This window comes from Neospora caninum, chromosome II, assembly GCF_000208865.1.
Source record: "Neospora caninum Liverpool complete genome, chromosome II".
Lineage (NCBI taxonomy): Eukaryota > Apicomplexa > Conoidasida > Eucoccidiorida > Sarcocystidae > Neospora > Neospora caninum.
In genome coordinates, this window is record NC_018387.1 from 1,748,421 (window position 1) to 1,769,231 (window position 20,811).

The 20,811-nt window shown below is 52.9% G+C and overlaps 2 protein-coding genes across 2 annotated transcripts; one reads left to right on the top strand and one right to left on the bottom strand.

The window, feature by feature from the left end:
• Nucleotides 1-2,102: 2,102 nt before the first annotated feature.
• On the bottom strand, nucleotides 2,103-6,413 carry NCLIV_006480 (hypothetical protein; the record flags this gene model as incomplete). The annotated part of the gene is made up of 9 exons (XM_003880158.1): nucleotides 2,103-2,153; nucleotides 2,601-3,032; nucleotides 3,174-3,249; nucleotides 3,578-3,672; nucleotides 3,966-4,067; nucleotides 4,655-4,725; nucleotides 5,185-5,370; nucleotides 5,725-5,830; nucleotides 6,216-6,413. 9 exons carry the CDS (start codon nucleotides 6,411-6,413, stop codon nucleotides 2,103-2,105), a joined length of 1,317 nt encoding a protein of 438 aa, XP_003880207.1.
• A 5,689-nt stretch (nucleotides 6,414-12,102) lies between these two features.
• On the top strand, nucleotides 12,103-17,702 carry NCLIV_006490 (putative myosin light chain 2; the record flags this gene model as incomplete). The annotated part of the gene is made up of 10 exons (XM_003880159.1): nucleotides 12,103-12,293; nucleotides 12,858-13,003; nucleotides 13,464-13,558; nucleotides 13,794-13,868; nucleotides 14,596-14,832; nucleotides 15,299-15,346; nucleotides 15,709-15,852; nucleotides 16,487-16,581; nucleotides 17,159-17,209; nucleotides 17,678-17,702. The coding sequence occupies 10 exons, from the start codon at nucleotides 12,103-12,105 to the stop codon at nucleotides 17,700-17,702; spliced, it is 1,107 nt and encodes a 368-aa protein (XP_003880208.1).
• Between the last annotated feature and the right edge of the window lie 3,109 nt (nucleotides 17,703-20,811).

A 20,811-nucleotide genomic window follows, 5' to 3' on the forward strand; every position in this document is an offset into this window, starting at 1 on the left:
ACGCGCAGAGAGAATGGAGTTAGCTCATCAGAAACGAAAGCGGGGCAGTCTAGGAGCAACACGTACGGTTTCCGCGAGTATCGTTTCCGCTGCCGCCGAGGGCGACAAGCGCCTGGGCATTCGCGGGAGTGTACACGAAGCGGGCATCAACGCGCGTGAGTCTGAGATGCTGACGCACGGCCCCAGCGCTCAGAGCGGAAGTCGATCGCCGTTGCAACGCGCTCAAAGAGAGGAGGAAAGGATCCAAGCGATTCGAGAGCAAGTGGCGGCGGCGCGCGTTCAGATCCAGCGTTTGCCGAAGACTCGCAAGGCCCAGAATGCTGTGGCGAGATGGAAACTCTTCCAGCAGCTGCAAGCTCTCGTGGAGCAAGAGAAACACCTTATGGAAGGCAGTTTGGGTGGGAGGAAGGGCTGAAAAAGTAACCGGAAACCAAGCAATTCTCGCGTCTTTGTCGGTGGAGCCTGGAGCCACTTTACGGTGTTGAATCACGCTAGTCGGTGGCAGCAGAATGTTTCCGTCTTCGAGTTGTGCACTCGGTTTCAGGATGCGTTGAGGAGCAGAATGACACGTAAGTGACAAACGCCGTTGCTGGCTAAGAGCGACGTCAGTGCCTGCTGCGTTGTCAGCCTCATCACACAAAGCGACTCGAAATTCTGTCGATTTGGTAGGATCTCTTTCAAGGTGCCTGCGAGATAAAAGCATCACCTGTCTAGCTGATGCATGGAGTGGAGGAAAGTGAAAGGAAACGCGAGGCTCGGCACTTCGTTTCGACTGCCTTCTACCAGATGCTGTCTCGCTTTTCGTCGGCATGCGCGCAGCTACAGGCGCGTTTTTGCGCGTCTCGGGTCCGGCCTTTTTCCTGGGTTTGTTCTGATTTCGCATTTGATTTCCCGTCGTTCTCTGTGGTTCGTTCGCTTCCTCTTCGCGTTCGACGTGGAAAGGATCGGATTTCAAATGCCACATTGAGCGAGAGAAACACGGTCTATTTCTGGCCAGTTTGCATCGCGTCACGCATATAAAATTGACGTCTCTCCCTCACGGTTTCCGCCGACGACGAGAGGCGACAAAGGGGAAGAGAACACACACCAAAGCGCGCAAGACAAAACGCCCATGGACGCATGAAGAGCGTAACCACACACTTGCGTCAAAAGACGAAGACACAGAGCAGCCATGTCCTACGTAGCGCGTCGACGCGTGCAGTTCGGAACCGGAAAAATGACAAAGTTGTGGAACGGAAAAAGACAAGCGCTCACGGGGGGTCTACGCGCGTGGAGCGCTCATTATCCTCATCCTCGCCGTCCAAATCATAGGAAAAGCGGAAGCGAAATGCGCAAAAGTGTCTTTTAGACTCTTCGCGTTTCCGCTGAAACAAAAAACGAATGCCAATGTAAACGCGATCACGTCTACACGCAACGCTGCACACGAATGCACATATGCACACGTATATGCAGGTAGCTAGCGGCATAGTTACAAGCAGAGACTCCCTTGCGTACTAGGGTTGCGCTGTTTATACTGCCACGCATGTAACGGCGGATGGCGGGGGGGGTGGCGGGGCGCGGAGGATTTGCGCCTGCATGCATGTGCGTAGACGCGAGCAGACACATATACCCCTCCACACAAGGAAGAAAAGCACGTACAGTTTTCCGAAGAAAAGTGATGGACAACGGGTTCTCAAGGACTAGAGAGTCTATTGACGAAGCAGCGTTAACCTGCAACATGCCGAGATCTGAGTCTGTACCATCTCGCTGTCCATTTACTCTTGATCCTCCGGCAGCCCCTGTCTTTGTGTCAAGTGTCGAAAAGTAAACGAGGAGCAACGAGAGACAACAGATGGCGAGGAAGAGAAAAAAGCGGTGGTACATGGCGCAGTTGTGCCTTCGTCTGTCCCAGTCACCTTCGTCCTCCCTCGTGGGCTTTCGTTCAGAAAGTTTCACCGGTCTCTGTGTCAGCTGGTGTCTAGACGCTTGCGTCGAGCAGCGGTCCCCTCGCCAGCACAACTGACGCAACGCTCAGTCTTTCCGCTCCCGCGCAAGACGACGAAATCCCGACACATAGCGTTCCTGTTTTATTCCTTCTCGCTGGAGGCGAAACAAGACCACGCCTACGACGAGACACCCGTCGGCAGCAGCCACAGCTGAGGCCGACTGTCCAGCTGCATGCACACACAGCGCAAAACTCGCTTTTTCCTGCCAGGGCGCGCAGCGCATGCAACATGCTTGGATGGCTCGAGAAGGGATGTGTCCCTTGAGCAGAAGGGCTGCTGTCCACGCCTCCGGAGCAACCCAGGCGCTTCGACTCGCCACGCTCCACATTCGGGGAGGGAGGGAAAAAAGTTCGCAAGATTCGGCGTGGTTTCCCGAAAGGCACCTTTTGCAGACAGCCACGTCCTGTTCTGGCGCCCTTGGCGCGCCACACCATTGTTTTCAGCATGTCTCTGCTTTCAAACGGATTCTCACTGTAATCGGGGAGAGCCCGGCACGAGACATTTTTGCATGCGCGCACTCTAGTCAGTGGATTTGGAACTGGAAAGCGGAGCGTATCTTACGCGCACCTTCGGAAAGAACGACTAATGTTTCGCTTCCGCTCGTGTTTGGCTTACTGCGGCTGTGAGAATGAAACCTCCGCAGGGCGGCACGACGAGCGTCTCGACGGGCCTTTGGTGGGCGTAGCGAATCATCTGGATAGGTTTGAAGTTGTTTTCGACATCGAGAAACTTCAAGTGGGGGCCCGCGACACAAATAAGAATCTTGCCGTCCGCGGCAAACGCCAGTTGAGACACCTGCGTCCGAAAGGCTTCCGCGACGCTCTCCTCGTCCTTCGGGTTTTCGAGCGTCTCGGCATCACAGGGCGCCTCCAGAGCGTGCGGAAGAGACAAAAGCGACTTGGGATCCTCCGAAACAAAGTAGCGAACGTCGATGCTCCACAGAGTCAGCTCGCCGCTTTTGTCTAACGAGACGGCTCGCGTGTTGTCGGGAGAGACGGCGAGACACTTTGTGCCTTTGGAGGTCCTCAAATCCATGGCCTTCTCCATCTGGAAGAAAACACGAAAACGAAGAGAAGAAAGCCGCAGATCAAAGGAAACGGACCGGAACATGGAGAAGAAGACGCAGAAGAAGATGGAGAAGGAGAACACGATAAACTGGGGAACCCAGGAGGAAAGCGAATCACCTACCTTCACAAAAAGGCCGTTTTTGCGTTTGATCTCGTACAGCTTGACTCCCGCTGACCACGCCGCGCAACCCAGGAACCTGGACAAGACCAGCACAGCCGCTCTCGTGGGCACAGATGTGTGCATGTCCATCTGTCTACCTTTTCACATGTCCAGGAAGGAGACATTCGAATAGTCTCTTTCGGCCACCCACTCGCCTACCTAATCAGTGGACAATCTGGCTGTACATCCACGCCTGTGCAGTCTCTACCAGGCACAAACTCCCTACGCGCGTATTTCTCTATCTCTCTATATCTCTCGACCTACTAATCAAATCTATTTACCTACATCTATCTCTATTAAGATCGACTATACATTTGCACATATGTGCTTCTGTCAATACGCTCATATGAATGCCTTCGCCTTACCGTCCATCAGATGGGCTGCATGCGAACTGGAATGTTTGCACTTGCTTGGTATCGACGGAGGCCAGAAGCTCGCCTGTCGGTGCCCACACTCGGATCTGCACAGAACAAAAGAACTCCGCCTCCCGTTTTGTGCGCCTTTCGTGCGTCCGAAACCCCGTGAAGTTTCCCGCCTTCTCCCCCGACTCGCGTGCGCCTCGGGAATGCCCGCCTTCCGTTTTCTGTCTCTCCAGGCTCGAAGGCCTCTCGCCGCAAGGCCCAACCGGATCGAGAAAGCCACGACGCGTCCGCTGGCAGGCACGACGGCGGCAGAAGGCCCTCGCTCCGGCTCTGTTCTGCGCCGTTCGTTTCAAAAAACGTCGCTCCCCTGTTGACTCGAAGCGCATCGTACCTCCGTGTCGTCTTCCTCCGAGGCTGTGCAAATCCACTCGCCCTTGGAGGCGATAAGCCACCGCACGCGATTCCGCTGCAGAGGCGTGTCGCCGCGGAACGTCTGCGCGAGGAGAGTTTCATAAACAGAGGAGCTGCCAGGGGAGAAAATGCATGCAAAGAGAGAGTGGGCGATTGCGCCCGAAGTCAGGGGAAAGAGAGGCACGAAAAAGAGAAGATAAACACCTCCAGATGGCGGGGGGGGGGGGGGGGGGCAGAGCATGAAAGACGGGCGGGAGGAGAGGCCCAAAACGAGAGCAGTCAGAAGGACTCAAGACGGACGAGAGAAGAGCACAAAGGAGCTGAGGAACAAGATACTTCCTGGAAGGAGAGAGGGTCGAGAGAAAACGGGTTTCTGGCTCTTCGTGGAAGAGCGAAAACTGTCAGGGAAAGTCATGAAAACCACAGAGACAGGAAAAGACGTGCGAAAAGACATAAGGGGAAGACAAGAGCTGCAGCGAAGGCGCCGAGATAATGGCAAACGCAGGCGAGAGGCGATGAGTCACGCGATTCGGAAGGGGAAAGCCGAAATCCGAACCAGCTAGAAGAGAAGACGCGTGCAGCAGAAGGACCCCCGGAGCGACGCCGCGCGCGAGCGACCCTTGGAGCAAGAATGGAGAAGCCGTCTCGACAAGAGAACACGACCCTCACCTCAACGAGAGTCTTCTTCTTATCAGCGTCGGTTTTTTGGAGCTCAAAGATCACCAGCCGTCGGTAGTTTTCTGTTGATCCACACACACGAAAGACTTCCAGAAGTTTCCAAGAGCCTTGCTGTCTCACCCTTTCGCCTTTCACGCGGAGGCGGGAGGCGCTTGGCTCCCCAGAGCCCCGTTCACGCGAGAGAAAGTTCATGCCCGGCCGCGAAACTGGCGGCGTCTTCTCGGCAGCTACGCCGCCCGCGAGAGAGCGGTCTCTTGTCGCCCAACGCGGCGCAGTTTTGGGCAACGGAGACTCGAAAACTGTGGGCAAACACGCACCGGCTGCCTGTCCGAAACGGTAAAAAACGCGCACAGCTTTGGGTGCTTCCGCCGGAGAAAACGCTGCTGCCTGAGGTTTCGCATCTCAGCTGTTCGGCGGACACGCGTGGGGCCGGTCACCCACGCATACGTAACGCCCGTCTTGTGTGATCGACGAGGCAAGAGACGCGAAGCCTTTCGGCGGCGGCTTGCCGCCTCGCTTACCTAGCGCTCCTGCAATTCGGATCTTTCCTCCAGAGACAGGCAGGAAGTCAACAGCACTCAGAGCCTCGCCTTGTACGCGCGCGACGATGTGCGGTCGCGCAGGCTGAGGCGCGCCGTGATGCGCCACGCCGCCGGAGAGATCAAACATGTGGAGAGTCGCGTCGCTGCCGGCTACCGCTGCAACCACTGACAAGAGAGGACAGGTGTACGGACCGCAGAGAGAGTTGAAGGCCGCAGAGACAGGCAAGAGCGACGAGAAGAGAGCGCCAGGAGAGACCGCCAGGAGGGAGGCGCGAGACAGCCACACATAACGCGTGCACATAAAAACGAGGACGGACGGGGGACGACCCAGAGGAGGCGACGTCTCAAGAGCGGCTCGTGAGTTCCCTCCCGCGAAAACAAAAAGACACAGAGGGGGCGAGGAGAGGGAAAGCTGCGGAAGAGAGACGTGAAACCGGTCGCGGAAGAGACGTCACAGACGTCGCCACAGGGCGCTTGTCTTTCGTAGTGTGTCTGTTTGTTCGGTGGTGACGCCCTCACTTCCATCTGCGGAGACAGCGGCAGCTGCGGAGAACTTGGAAATGCCTTTGAGGACGTCTGCATGCAGCGGGTGTTTTGCGCCCGCGGGGGCCTCTTGATCGCCGCCCTGGAAAAACAGAGAAGAGCGGAACAAAGTGGGGAAATCTGGGGAGGCGCCCGAGACACTGGCTTTCCTCTCACCAAGGCGCGGACGCGACGGGACCAGACGGGGCGAAGGGAGGCAACTGGACGCAAGACAGGAGCGTGCAGAGACGAGACGAAAACGTCACGTAGGTTTCGCGTTTAGGATGTTTCGTGCGCCTCAGGGGAGGACGCCCCGCGGGAGAGAGAAAAAACAGAGAAGAGAAAAAGAATAATGAAAAGCGAAGAAAAAGGAGAAGAGAGAAGGGAGCCTGGAAACGGAGACTGGGCAGCGACGGAAGAGGCCACCGGACAAGTCGATTGCGATCTCGCCTCGCTGCGGTTTCGTCTTTGCGCAGAAGAAAACGTACAAGTTTTTTCTTCTGATTGAAGGAATGCATCTGGCCGTGGTGGCGATGCCGGGTTTTCTTTTCTTTTGCAGTCGGAGAGACAGCACGCGTTTCTTCCTCGGGTTCGTCGCGCCGCGAATCCGCCAGGTAAGGCGAGACGACAAAGCGCCAAGCAGCGACGACGGCCGCTACGGCCACAAGCACCGACAGCCACAACATCCTGGCAGAGAACCAAAAAACTGCGAAAGAAAAGAAACAGAGGAGACAGAGGAGACAGGCACAAGATCCGGCGAGAAGAAGCCGCGCGCGGCAGAGAGGCAAAGAAGACGAGCAAGACGTTCGCGGAGTCTTGAACAGCAAGCGACACCAGCCGGAGACGCTTCCCTCTCTTAGGCGCGCTCCCTCTCTGCCTTCCTCTCCTCTTTCTTCTCTTTGTGGCGAAAGAAAACGAGGACAGAGAGGATGCGAGAGAGGAGCAACACTCCGAGACAAAGGGCGTTAAGGCATGACAGGGACAACCCGCACAAACTCCGCAACAGGAAGAGAAAGCACTCAAGCACAGCTCGCAAGACACCGGGATCTTTTCTGGCGAAAAAGCACGCAGTTCCCTCGTTCATGCGAAAACTGAGAATTGGTTTCCCCGTCGAGATTGGTAACAGAAAGGTGACACACGTTCGCCTCTGCAAGCTTCTCAGAACCAGCAGGCAGTGACTGCATGCAAGTCGAGAAGTGTGCACAGAGGCGAACAACGGTTTGCATTTAGCGCTTCTTATTCTCAAGAAAGAGAAAAGCTGCGTTTTCTTCCCCGAGATTTCATTCAACACGAACACTTCACCTTTTGTCAGGCTTCCGTATGCAGCGAGAGTCAAGGTTTTTGTGCGCGTTTCCTCCCCCAGGCTTTGCTGTGCCTGCGTGCCCGCATGTCTCTCTGACACACGGTCCGGTAGTTCACCGCTTCGCGCCACGCACCGCCGCGTTTCGATTTTTTCGCTTTCCCGCGGCGGATTCTTCACAACAATTTTCGTTCTCGCGCGCGCCCTGACTCCACTGCGGCTCTCGAGCCCGAGAGAGAGGGAAGAGAGAGAAAGAGAGAGAGAACAAAGGGAGAGAAGAAGAACCAGAGAAGAGAGAGAGAACAAAGGGAGAGAAGAAGAACCAGAGAAGAGAGAGAGAACACAGGGAGAGAAGAACAACAAGAGGACAGAGAGAACAAAGGGAGAGGAGACGAACCGAAGAAGAGAGAGAAAGCAATGGCGACTTTTGACTCGTCTGCCTCGAGTTCTTCCAGCTTCGTCTTCCCTCCGTTTTTCCCTCTCGTGCGGAAAGGTAGATCCCCTTTGTCACCCTCCTCTTTTCTGCGTTTCTCCTTACTCGCCTTTTCTGTTCTCACTCCTTGCGTCTTCCCCCCTTGTTTCTTCCTCATTTCCTCGTTCGTGTTTCCACTCTGTTTTTCATCTGGCTCCTTCTCTGCCCATTTCCCCCCTCATTTCTTCCTCTCATGTGTCTCCTCGGAATCCGTTTTCCTCTCTTCCTCTTTTGTTCTCTTCTCCCTCTTTTCTCGTCGTCGTTTTGCCCAGCACCTTGTTCCTCTGGTCCCTTCTTCTCTCAGAACATTCTCGTTTTCTTGTTCACTTTTCGAGGTGAACTGGAAGGCCCTGAACCGCCGCATCTTCTCCTTTTCTGTATCCCGCGCCTAGAACCTAAGCGATGTGGAGTCGAACCTCGGTGTGCCGGAGAATATTGCAGTCCAACGCCTTTTTCGCTGTGTCTCCTCTCGCCTGTCGGAAGCTCGTTCCTGAGAATGTGAAGCGCGACCGTTTCTTCGGATTCCCTTTTTTTTCTCTGGCCTCTGTGCATAGATCGGTTTCCCTCATTTGTTTCTCCGTCTTTGTGGGTTTTTTTCTGTCCAGAATGTGAGGCCCAGGCAACCGCTTTCTTCGCGTGCGTCGAAGGCGCGAACGTGCCAGGCGATGCAGGCGAAACTCTCAAAGGCCTCCAGCATTGCCGGTCTTCGTCTGAGGTGGGAAAACCGAGAAAACGAAACGAAAAAGCAAACAAAGTGGAAAGGAGAGAACGACAGAACAGGGAACACCGCCGTGGGCACAGTGTTCGCTCTTCACCCCCCGTCTTTACTTGCGAAGAAAAGGAATGCATCTCCAAGTTTAGAGAGACGCCGAGCCACACGCTGTCCTTTGACGAGTGAAACCTACCGTACATATAGACTCCGCCTAGAACCTAACCGACGTGGAACACCTGCATGCCATCGGTTGTGGAAATCCAACACTTTTAGCTTTCTTCATCAGCCCAGTGAGGACCCAGGACGCTGGAGAGGAAAGCAAGGAGACGTGGACGAGTTCGCCCGTCGCCCCGGGGTGTTCTGTGTCGTGTTTTTCTTCAGGCTTACCACGCATGCACGCGGAAGTCTCTAGCGGATCCGAAAGCGCCTTTGCCTACTGTCTTCGTGGATTTTCAGCCACCGAAGCGAACGTCGAAATGAAGCCCAAAACCGACGAGGAATTCCTCTCTGCATTTTCCCCTCAGCCCAAAAGCACGCACGTGCTGCCAAGGGAGGTCAAACTCCAGAGACTAAGGCATTCCCGTCTTTGTGTTAAACGACATTCATCTGCGTACGGAAATACCAATATCTGCAGATCGTTACGGAGAGGATTGCAACCGTTTCAGGTTACGAGCATTTCTCTGCACATATCTGTAACTCTTCGTCTATTAGATGAGGTATAGGTTTATATTTGTTTATATATATGGGTTTTATTCTCTCTTTATTCCGGTTTGACGGCTTTGTTGGTCCAGTCAGGTGATTCGTGCACTTTTTTTTGGAAAAAGAAATTCTACGCTTTTTGTCCACGCCCTCACTGCCCCGCGCCGGATCGGTTAACAGACTCTGAGGAAACGGGGAAGGCAAGAGTCTCTCTGGAGAAAGTTTAACTGCAACAGCACTGCTGAAGATTGCAGCTGTCGACTGAGGGCTGAAGAGACGAAGTGTGAAGTCTCACGACCACTTCCCTGTGTGTCACTGTGTCTGTCTGGGGAGCACTAGTGAAGTGAAGAAGCGAGAAAGAACTTGAATCAGGAAGCTGGTCTTGTGGCAGGCGGAAGGTGAATGCCTGATTTTAGTAAACGGAGTGTCTCTGGAGGCTCTGCCTGCACGAGTTTACTCTGAGTCTGCCTCCTCTCCGTTCTCGAGAAGAACAGACGTTTTTCTTCGCATTTTGAACACCAAACCGGAACCTGCCGAAACGCGGGCGCAGCCTCGCGTCAGATACCTGCCTCCCCTTGGGGGGGGGGGGGGGGGCTGTGGTCGTGCGCTTCTCCGTTTTCGTCGAAAGTGAAAGGCAGACCTAGGGGGAACGAGATCTCGCTGTGAAACTCGGGTCTCTGAGAGCGAGACGCCTCTACGCGAGGAACCGCATAGGAGATGCGGAGTCGTGTCTTACAAGAACGCTTCACTATCCAGTCGAAACGTTTTGAAAATACACGTTTTTCTGCTCATCGGTGAAGGAGCCAAGTAGAAGAACAGGGAAGAGGCCGAGAAAAGAGAGAAAATGTGTCTTCCCAAAGGACAGAGACACATCTTTTCGTAACACCTCTCTGGCGTGTTTTATATTAAAACGTGCGCTGGACAACTGTCGCTAAAAGAACGCAGAAAGCGCGAGTTGCTGTTTGCACAGAGAGACGAAGGCCGGGTTCTCTCAGTGGTGGATATGTGACGAGCTTCCGTTTGGACTCGTTCCCGCAACAACAAAGAGACTCAGAAATCTGAGTCGTTGAGCGCCGAACCCCGATGGAGAACGACAGCATGGGAGGCTCCAGCTTCGGGGGGCGCTGTTAAAAGGACTACCATCCAAGCCGGGGTTTTGCTGGTGTTTATCGTGCCCATGAAGCGCCAATAACGATGAAACTCATTCGATAACAGAACAAAGAAGATTCAGCTGCATTACGTTCCCCGACCCCTCTCTCTGAATAACTCGACAAATGCATAGATGTGCATACATAACAGGGATAACGACGTCACCTCCACATATTAAGAGGGGGAAAGGGGAACACGAACATACACTCATCCTCTATTCATCTCTCTATTTGTCTATCTATGCATCATACATAAGCATCGGTAAGTGGGACATGCGACGACTAGGCATGTCATATATATGTATATATATATATATATACATATATATAAGAGCTTAGGAATATATATAAAAGTTCAGGTATATATATGCGGAGAGGGCGTTTGTAACGGAGAGGAGCGGCGAGGGACGCGAAGGTAAGACAGAGGAGATTCTCAAGGCAACTTGGTTTTTGCAGCGTAGCCCTCTGGAAAACGGCCGCTCTGTCGGATTTCCTGCGTGCGTGGGTGTTCGTTTCCTGGGGTGTTTGCACACAGCTTCCGGCCCTTTCCAAGCATGTTTCTCTGCTTTGCGACTCTGCCGTTCCAGCCTGCTGTCTTTTCTGTCTTTTCTGTGCACACTCAGCGAACCCTTGAGAAAAGGGAGGCTCGAAAACAGCGAGAAAACCGCGACGCTGCGCGAGTGTATGTACGGTTGCTTGCACTGTCGCGATTGCACTTGCGGAAAAAGCAGATAAGCCCGCCGGTGGCAGAATCTCGGAGAGCGGGATTTTTCACGAAAGGTCGCGATTTCCTGAGAGAGTTCGCAGTGTTTGAGAATCGAAAATCTGCGCTGAGCTCCGCTCCTGCGGATCGAGAGACGCTGCGCTTTTACAATTGCCTCAGCAGCGATCGCCAACCACACGGCGAGCGCATACCGGCGACCAGCTGACCGTTTTCTTCCAGGCGAAAGCGCCCTTTTCTCGTCGCCCGACTGAACGGAAACGCACAAAAACGAAAATCCGCGTCAATGGCCGATATCAAAAATCAAACGGCCGATCGTGCATCTCGTTCGGCCTCTCTCCCTTCTAGCGCGAAGAAGCGGAGCCGTGGGTGTTTTGTCGCTTTTTGAGAGACCCTCTCAGTCACGCGTGTACCACGTCTTTTTCGTCGAGCCTCGCAAAGTTTTGCGGGCGTCTACGCGTCAGAAAAGACGAGAAGTAACGGAAGATCTCTGCTTTGCGGTGAGGCTCGAAATCGAGGGACAGTGCGGCCGGTTTGACGCGACTCAGACGAAACAAGGGGCGAAACGGGGGAAACACGTCCGCGTAAACGCCCGCTCAAATTTAAAGACCTTGCTGTTTCGCGCTTTCTCGGCCACTTCGCGGTTTCGCAAATTCCTCTCTGTCCTCAGTAGTCTAGAAGGCACAATCTCGACTGCCGTCGACTGCTGCGTCCCACGCTGCTCATCCCAGAGACGTTTCCTCTTGTTTCTCTTCCCTCGCCCTTCACCAGCCGCACCTTCTTCGCCTCTCTGCTTATTCCCGGGTGCACGTTTACGCTCTCTCACCGTTTTCGTTTTTTCCCCCGTCCAATCCGACCCGCATCCGGAGGCGACGAGCGTGAGGCGCGCTCTAACCCGTTGCTGCGATCGTCTCTCTTGTCTCGCCTTTTTGTGGTCTCCTCTTCATCCGCAGAACTCCTCTGCCTCCCCCCATCTGGTCCAGAATTTTCCTTCTGCAACCTATTCACCCGCTCGCTCGCTCTCCGCACCTCCCGCAAAAAATTCCTCCGTTCCCGGTTTCTTCCTTTCTGTCTCGGCTGCATCGACCGTTTCGCTGATCTTCCTGCCTCTTTCGTTTACGCGCAGGAAAGCCGGACTTGCCTCTGACGGCAAAACTCGTTGCTCCTCTCGCGTTTCCAGGCTGCGTCCTCGGCCCGCTCTTCGCTCTTTCGCCGACCCAAATCTCGGACATCTGTCTCGCTTTGCTCCTCGTTCTTCCGCCTGCTTCTCATCACGTCTCTGTCTCGGCTGCCTCGCTGTCGCGTCTTGGTGTTTTGAGCAAAATGGACCACAAGAAGCGCCTCGCGTCCCGTGTGGGGACTCCCGGGATTTGCACGGTTGTCCTCATCGACAAGACGCAACGACCAATCATGAACCTCCACAAAGTTCCGCTGTCTGCGACGATCTGGGCCATCAAAACGAAAGTCTCGGAAAGACTGAAGGAGGTCGGCCGCTCCCTCAGCGCCGAAGCAATGTGAGTCTCGAGAAAAGAAACAGAACAAGGAAAGGGAAACGGCGAGGAAAAACCTACACTCTGCTGAGAGCTAGAGGAGAGGTGGGCGCGCCGAAGATCCGACACACTTTCTGGATACGGCGAACAAAAAACCGCTTTCCGGAGAAAAAACACGATGCAGATGGGCGATCGAGAATCAACTGCATAAAAAGGGTGTCCCTCGTCCCTGTATTTCCAAGTAGATGTATGTGCGCGCATATATATATATATACGCGCATATATATATATATATATATATATATATATATATGTATTATCTGCATAGATGCATTTGCCAATGCATTGATACGTAAGTATAGGTATGTTACAGTTTCATGTTCCTACGTCTTTGAGACAGACTTCAACTGCAACGTATGCGAAGGAACGCATTCGTTTCTATGGAGGGATTACAATGGATAAACTATGTCCACTCTCAGCCTCGATACATATACATATACATGCATTTATTGTAAGATAGGCGTTGCGTGCTTGACATGCGCCTTATGGGCTTGCGTTGAGACGCCTTTTCGGTGCCTATTTCCGCAGGGTGTTGCACGTAGAGTCCGGAGGGACTTCTACAGCAATGGATAACGACGAGTTTCTCTCGACCTACAACACCCTGGGGGTCTCCCGCTTCACCGTCATCATCTCGAGACGAACGAAGATGGAACTGCAAGTCGTCCTCTCCCGACGTAGGCGACTGCTCTTTCGGTCTAGTCTGTACATTCCTCTTCCGCCTCTCCGGCATGCAGGCACAAACACATGTGCACATTTTACTTTTTAAAACCAATCTGCGAGCACAGCTCTATCCACTCAGACCCCCTCCCCCACTCACCTCTCTACATATATATATATATATATATATCTATATGCGATATATATATATATATATATATATGCGATTGCAAGGGTGTTGAGTTATAAGAGTTCGCGTGCCTGAAATTGCGCACATCGTTAGAAAATGACTGCTGTTTTGTGTGTAGGACGAGGCATGAGGTTCTTTTCCCGTGTTTGTTCCCTACACTGGGATGCGGCGGCGGGATCTCGCGGACACTTTGTTTAGGGTTATGTCTGTGTGCATGCGAAGCTGTGGCGACGCAGCTGGATCCGTCTCTAGCGGTTTATGCTTGAATTGTGTTGTTCTGTTTGCAGCGGAAAAGAAGTGTCTGTGCATTACGAAGCAGAAGAAGGAACAAGAGGAGTTTCCGGTCCACATCCCGCTCGCATACACCACCCATCAGTTGCGTGTAAGCAGAGGGATTCCTCTGTCTGTACTTGTATCGTGCCTCGTCTCCTTTCTCCGCTCTCGTTAGAAGAAAACCGCGCGGCTTTCCGGTTCGCAACATCTCTCTCTGGCGAACTGTGTAGGAGTGCCTACCACGAAACTGGGGAACCTCTGGACGGGGAAATGTCCCGGTTTCCCCCTTTTCGGCCTAAAGAGATCTTTGAAATTGAGCCTTTTCTCTGTCTTGCCCCCCGCAGCTGTACATCACCGAGACGATGAACTGCAACACACCGAAGAAAGATTTCAAGCTCTACTATGACGAAGCGATGCAGGTGAGGAATGGTCTCTTTAACGTCTCTTCTTCCTTGCTTCAGTCGCCTTCGCTCTCTTTTTGCCGCCTACCTTTCTGTTTCCGTTTCTCCGACCTTCCCTCGTGTTCGGGAGTCTCCTTCCGGTTTTCCCCTCGAGGCAACACAGATCTGGTCCGTGTCACATTGTATTTACAAGTCTTCGTGGCCGTAGTGTGCTTTTGCTGCCTTTCTGTACACGCTCTAACGCGTGCTAGATTTTTGATGTTTTCCGTGGCATTGAAAAGTCCATTCCGTCATCCAGTCACCCTCACTCTTAAGGGGACATGAACACGAACACCGCCCCCCCTCCCCCCCCGCCGCTGAATCGTCTGCAGGCTCTTTGGTGTTTGCGGTAATTTCGGAGTTAGTCGAATGCAGAGACTCGCAGCATTCCGTCAGCGAGAGGCCTTTGGTTTAGTAACACCCGCGCAGCTGTTTCGGCAGGACAGGGTCGCAGTTTGGGGCTGTTTTGTGGTTTTCTCTTTGTGCTGGTGCGGGGGGCGTTTTCCGTAACAGACTTGTTTCGTGCTCTCTCTTTGTGGGTCTCTTCTTTCTGCTGCGCGTTTTCCCTGCTTTTTCCTCGGTTTGCCTCCCTCGGCTCTGTCGCGCTCTTGCTCCTCTCTATGTTTTTGTCGTTGGTCTTCACGTGCGACCGGTTTCGCTTTTTACTCTTTCGCGCTTTCTCTCGGGTGCCTATGTTGTCCGATAGGATGCATTCCCGGAAGAAGGAGTTGTGGGCTCGCTGGGAATCGCCGAAAAGACGCGCCTCTACGCACTCATGCCCCCAGGGTTCGACATCACAAAGATCGAGTATCCGGTGATTGAAGGGAAGAAACAAGACGCCGTCGCAACTGCTGAGCCTGAGACGCTCACCGAGGCCGCTCCCACAGCGCCTGCGGGTAGCGAGAAGTCCCAGCAGGAAAAAGAGTTTGAGGCGCGAGCCATGGTGCGTCCAGTGGTGCCCGGAAAGGCGCATTTGGACACGAAATGCCGAGAAAAGAGACACGCTCACGAGTACCTATCTGTGGAGGTGTGAGGCTCACGCACGGGCACCTATAAGTTGACACCCACACACACATACACATCAAGATTGCATTTCTGTGTGTCTAGAGTTGCAGGCACATCGGATGTGTTCATCTGCAAAACCCGAGGCCGTTGAGTTACCACGAACGAAGATGATACGTATATGTATGTATACGATGCGTGTGTGTGCACATACAGTTCCGTGTATTCAGGGGTATGGTCTGTATATCTGCATGATGTGAAGATGGGGACTGCGGGGAGAGCGCGTTTCACAGACGGTTCGCGTGGAAAGGTGAGACGCTGGCGGGACCACTTGCGTTGTCTCTTTCCACGGGCACTCCGCAGTTTTGAGTTCCTCGGTTGCAACTTTTTTCTGTTTTATCTGTCAGGGAGGCTTGATGCCGCAACAGGACGCCGGCGACTACGCCCGATCCTTGGTGAGGCTTCTGTTCCTCGTGTTTCCTGTCTGGGCGTCTCCTTTGCACACCCAAAACTTCCCGGGCCTTCTCGCCTCTATGTATAGACGGAGTCAGCGACTCGTCCCGCATCATCCCCTGCTGTTCTTTTCTGTCTCACTTTTTGCGGTCGTTGCCTGATCCGTCAGGAACGTACTTTCTCTCTTTCTCCACCTCCAGAGGAGGACTGAATCGCGCTCCACTTCCAGCGTCTCTTCGTGCATCAGTGGATCTATGTCTTTGTGCTCGGAACGTCCGTTTCTCTCGGCTCTCAACCTGGCTTCTGCCTCCGTTTTGTTTCCATTTTTGCAAGCGCCTTGCTGTTGCATCTATGCGGTTCTCAGGGTTTCTCGCCGTCGAAAAAAGAGGTCGCGTCGCTCCCTGAGAAAGTCGACTACAAGGCCTTCCAGGATTTCCTCGGCGTCGCGATGCACCCGGACGACACTCAAGAATCTTTCCGCATCTTCTTCAGTTCTTTTGACAACCAGGTGCGGCGTTGCGTCTTGGCTTTAGGAAAACGCACTCTCGAGAGGTGTTCTCTGTTCGGCTCTTTCCTTGATGCTGGCCTTCCCGTTTTCGCGTCCAGAAGCACGGAGGGTTCGGCAGACGCGGGAAGAGACAGTGGAAGAGCACCAACCTACCCCGCCGACTGCTTGCTTCGGACCTGTGCCACGTTTTTTTACGCTGCTTGAGACAGCTGAACGGGACTCCAAAAACGAAAGGGAACTGGAGTTCGGAAGTTCACAGGTTTTGAAGATGTGCAAACCTTTTATATCCGAGGGTCTGGGCGTCTGTGCCGCACACAGGAGCGGAGGACCGTTTTTTCGCGGGGTGAAGGATTTGGACTCAAAGTTGAAACAGACTGCTGCAGAAAAGAAGAGGGACAGAGACGAGGGTCACGCAGTCCCCCCCCCCCGGTTTTTTCGCTCGGAAAACACATCTTCTGGACCTCTCGCGGGACAACGTGTTCAATTCTCTAGAGGGACACCTTCTTTGCCGACACTTTTATTTCATCCGAGAGAAAACCTTTCCGGTTTGGAAAGTCGTTCCTATTCACGTTGTGACGGAGTCGGTAGTGACAGGCAAAAAGCTAGACGTGTGTGTGTGTGTGTGTTGTCTCAGGGGACAGGAGACCTCTCGAAAAAACAAGTTTGCAACATCCTACAGATGTGGGGGGATGAGCCGCTCTCCCCAGCTGAAGCTGCGGCTTTCTGCGAGTAAGATCTGTCCCTTGTGCTGGTCGAGCTCTCATGTCCCTCAGGAGCGAACAGATGCTCCTTCTCCCGACACATTAATCAACTCACACACGTATATACATTTGGATAGAGATACAGACGTTCATTTAAGCGGTCAAACGCTTCGACACCTGCATTTATTTCCGTTCGTGCCTACGCTTGAGACACCTGATAGTTATGGCAGAGCTCTGCGTAGAGAAATTCGTCGGTTAGGTTGATAGAGATTCCGCCAGTCACTGCACCGGAGCAGTTGTGTTACTATACGTTCTCGTGTGCCTCGAGTGTCTGTGTACGTGCTTTGCGCGTGCGTTTCTGCAAGGTCCGTTGTCGGCGCACATCCGTCATCCACATGTGTGCGGACGTTCCTTGAGATCTGCCGTGAGTGTTTCTGTATTTCGTCTTTGATGCCCTCTCTGGTGTCATTGCCGTGTCTCTCAACATTCTCGCTTTGACCGTACGCCGACGTGTTTCGGTCGCCAATCGTGCTTTGCGGTGGGCGTAGCCCTCTCGTCTCATGTGAACCTTTCTTTTTTTCGGTCGCCTTTGCCCGTGGTTGCAGGCTCGTGATGGGGAAAGAAAACTCGATCTCGATCAAGGTGCTCGTCGACATGTAAGTGACCCACGGGTCTGGAACCCATCGCAGAGCGTGCGTCTGATGATAGGCACTATCTGTGTTTCGTCCTGCGTCGTTCAGTCTCTCTGTGAAGCTCTAGAGGTGCATGCTTATACCTTTATATGTATAATTACAGAAGCTGTCGATGGCAGAATGCTAGATATGCGTTTCTGGGTATATCTTCGGTCATTTCTCGCCGTGATGGCGCGTTGCAGTGTCAGTTGCACGAATGAACGACGGCCAGCATATGTCCCAGAAGCGCTTCATCTTTGAGGTTGTATGGCGTTCAGGGGTTCCTCCGTTGCCAGGACCAGTTTTAGGACTTTTTGAGGCTGCGATGGAAATGACATTCACTGCTCGTTTTCCTTGAATTTTTGCTTGTCCGATGCTGCGTGCGAGCTCGTCGCCGGCGTTGACAACGCCTCGTTGTTTCTGTGGTTTTCTTTCGTGTGTCTTTTTCTATAGCGCGAACGTGTGTTGGTGCGCGTAAATGCCGCGTGCTCTTGTCTTTTTCCGCGTCTGCTGTGTTCAGGCTTCAGGAAGGAGCGGCATGAATTTTTTCTTTTTCTGCCGAGCTGTTTTCCGTGTGAAAGAAACTCATATCGGCAGTGGACACCCTCTGCGAGGATCTTCCTTTGCGGAATGGAAGATGGAAGAGAGACGCTCGACGAACGAGGGGAGAATATGAGGAGGCAGCACGAATGCGAGAAGTGGAACCAAAGTGAGCACGAGAAGGATGAGAAAGTGAGAAGAAACGGACAGCAAATACTTTGCCCGTCGATTGGCGAAATGCGAGTGATTAGATCTCTGCACCTCCCGAAGGTGCACAGTGAAACGAAAAACATGACATGTAAAGAAGTTGTTTTCCGATATTTTTCTCTCCATCCTCATCGGTCACACGAGCGTTCGCGTTTCATTGCAGTCTCACGCTTTGTTTGGTGCCAGGAAAGTCCTTGGATTTTTTCAACTGTTTCCTCGGCTAGTTCTTTGAAAAACTCGAGACAAGAAACGCATTTTCTTACCGGAGCCGCATTGGGTAACGGCTTCAGGAAGTCCGTGAAAGCACGGGTGTTCCTCCGCATTCCTTCCTCATGTGCCGCCAGAAGAGATTCTGTCTCGTAGAATTCCAGTTCTCGATTGCGCACACAGCTTTTGCTACACGGACCTGAGGCACAGAACTCAGTGGTGTCTGACGGTTCATTTGTATTTGCGAGGCGCTGAGGGAGATGCCACATGTGCCCTCATTTACACAACTCTACGAATTAGCATGAGCAAACGGTTAGCAACCCAACCGTTATAGTCACCGAATGCGATTTCATTCTTTTTAAAATGGTAGGAATCTTGGACACTTGGTTGCGCACTGTAAGCTGCAGTTCGATCTACACGCACGCGCGTGCCACGACATTTGTATAACGGCCACCGACACCTCTATAGGCGAACACAAGCATGGATATATAGGACGCGCATCCCTTTGGCCTCGAGGCTTTTTTATCAAAAACCGCGGTGAGTTTGAAAAACACACCACATGAAGGCAACTGCAGGCTGCACCCCGCCGTTTGCGCGGTAGACAAACTACTCAGAAGGTTTCCACACGCATCAACACCAGAGTGTATTTGCCCAGAGGCGAGCGGCGGCACGAACTTGGACGTTATTGTGAAGCAGAGACATCAGGAGTTTAGATCGGTTGTGCAGAATATGAAACTTAACACTAGTCAACTGAGCTAAATAATACAGGGTTGGCATGTGGGTTTGTTTCACTGCTCAAGGCAGAGTACTGGATTGGATATCTAGGGAACGGTGCTCGACATCGTCTCTATGGACACAACGGCAGAGACAACCAGAAGTGCCCTTTTGGTGAAAATCTTTGTGGAGCACGTGGAAGACCAAAGTTCTTTGCCAAAAAACGCCAAGTGCCGAACGTTCTGGCATGCACAGTATGTCGAACAAGTCCTTTTAGTCTACTGCAGTGACTGTAAGTGAAGCCAAGCGTCTTCACCCGATTGGCGCTTCTCTGCGGCATTTGAACAAAAACTCAGGAAACGAGCAGACTCGACGGAGACAGTGTCTCTTACTCTTTTTCGTGTTTAGCGTCTAGAGAGCAGAAGGGTATGTCATCGTCAGCTTTGTCGTTTCGTCTGTGGCGTGGAATCTGGCGAAGGTTCCTTCAGCCTCTTTTTTCAAACCTCCGAAATACGCGAAAGAATTAGTCGCCATGAATTCAGGAACGCTCGATAAGCTCAGAAGGAACTTACAGTGTTCAGTCGGATCCAAGAAGGCCGCACCCCTCCGGTATCTGCAGACTGCGTAACTGCACGTTCGTGCAACTTGCTCACTGGTTAACCTTTTTCTGAGGTATTTTGCGCATGCCTCTGAGAAGGCGTATTTTCATAAACCTGGTGATTCGCTCACAATCCTGTGACACGGGTGAATTCTGTGCCAACGAACTCAAAATAATCCTCGTGCCCCGCCTGGCTTTGTGTGCAGTGTGTTCTCGAGAAAAGGGAACTGTTCCAGGTGAGGTTTCTGCGTTTCCGCATTTCTCGGTTTCCCATGACGATTGTCGATGATGCGGACTCTAAGTCGATTGCTTGCTTCCCTGTTCGGTGTACTCTCAAGACAGTAAATGTGTAGCCCTTACTTCGCTAACAAACCAAACATTCACACAGCCCCAGATGTACGTCTTTTCTGACGTCTCTAGCTCTTCGCTTTTCGCGTTTCCTCTGCCCCACAGACGCCCTGCGACTCTCTCCCGAAAGTAAACCGGTTACCCCAGCCACAGTGATCAACAACACGAGACACGGCATTTTTTGCTTTTTATCTTCAGCCGCAGCCTCTCCACTTTCATTTGCTGGATACCGACAGGGGGGACGGAAACGGAAATACTGCGTTTCCCGTAAGCTGTTCTGTATTTCGTGCCTTTGGCATTTTCTCTCCTCCATATTATCTCTCATTAGTTCGCGACTACTGCCTCCGGAGCCTCTCTTGTCTCCGCTTTCGTTTAGGAAAACGCCGCGCGACTTCTCGAGCCTGACGCTTGGCAGCGATGAAATTCTTTCGTCCGATGCGAACATACTGAGGAAGAAAGTTCCTTTTTCCTTTTCTCGTTTTTAGACCACTCGTATTAGTGTGTCGCAGTGGCGAAATGGTGTAAAGGTAACTGCTGAAGCACACGGACTCGTTTTTAACCTAACAGCACTTAAAGTGCCGAAAACACCCCTCCATGGGGTCTGAGGACAACCGCAACCTGGGCGTTTCGTGAGTACGAAAAAAAGAGATCCCGGTTAAGGGATGGCATCTCCACGTCGACAATCTCTCTCTGCTACTCACAGACCCTCCTGCTTTTTCCCTCCCCTCATGTTGCCTGCCGCTGTGAGTCTTCGTGTGTCACCCGCACATCGGAAGAGGGGGAATACCCGGTCTGGTTGCCTTCGTTTTGGCAAGAACCAAAGAACGCCTCTTCGAGAGACGGTTTTCAACGTTTCCTCCCCCGTCTTCCTGTTGTGAAAAAGACACATGCAGAACGGCTCGTTCAAACAAAGCGGTCGGCGCTGACCGACGGGACGACGCCGGAGGTCAGCATGTCTCTGCCGATGGGCTGG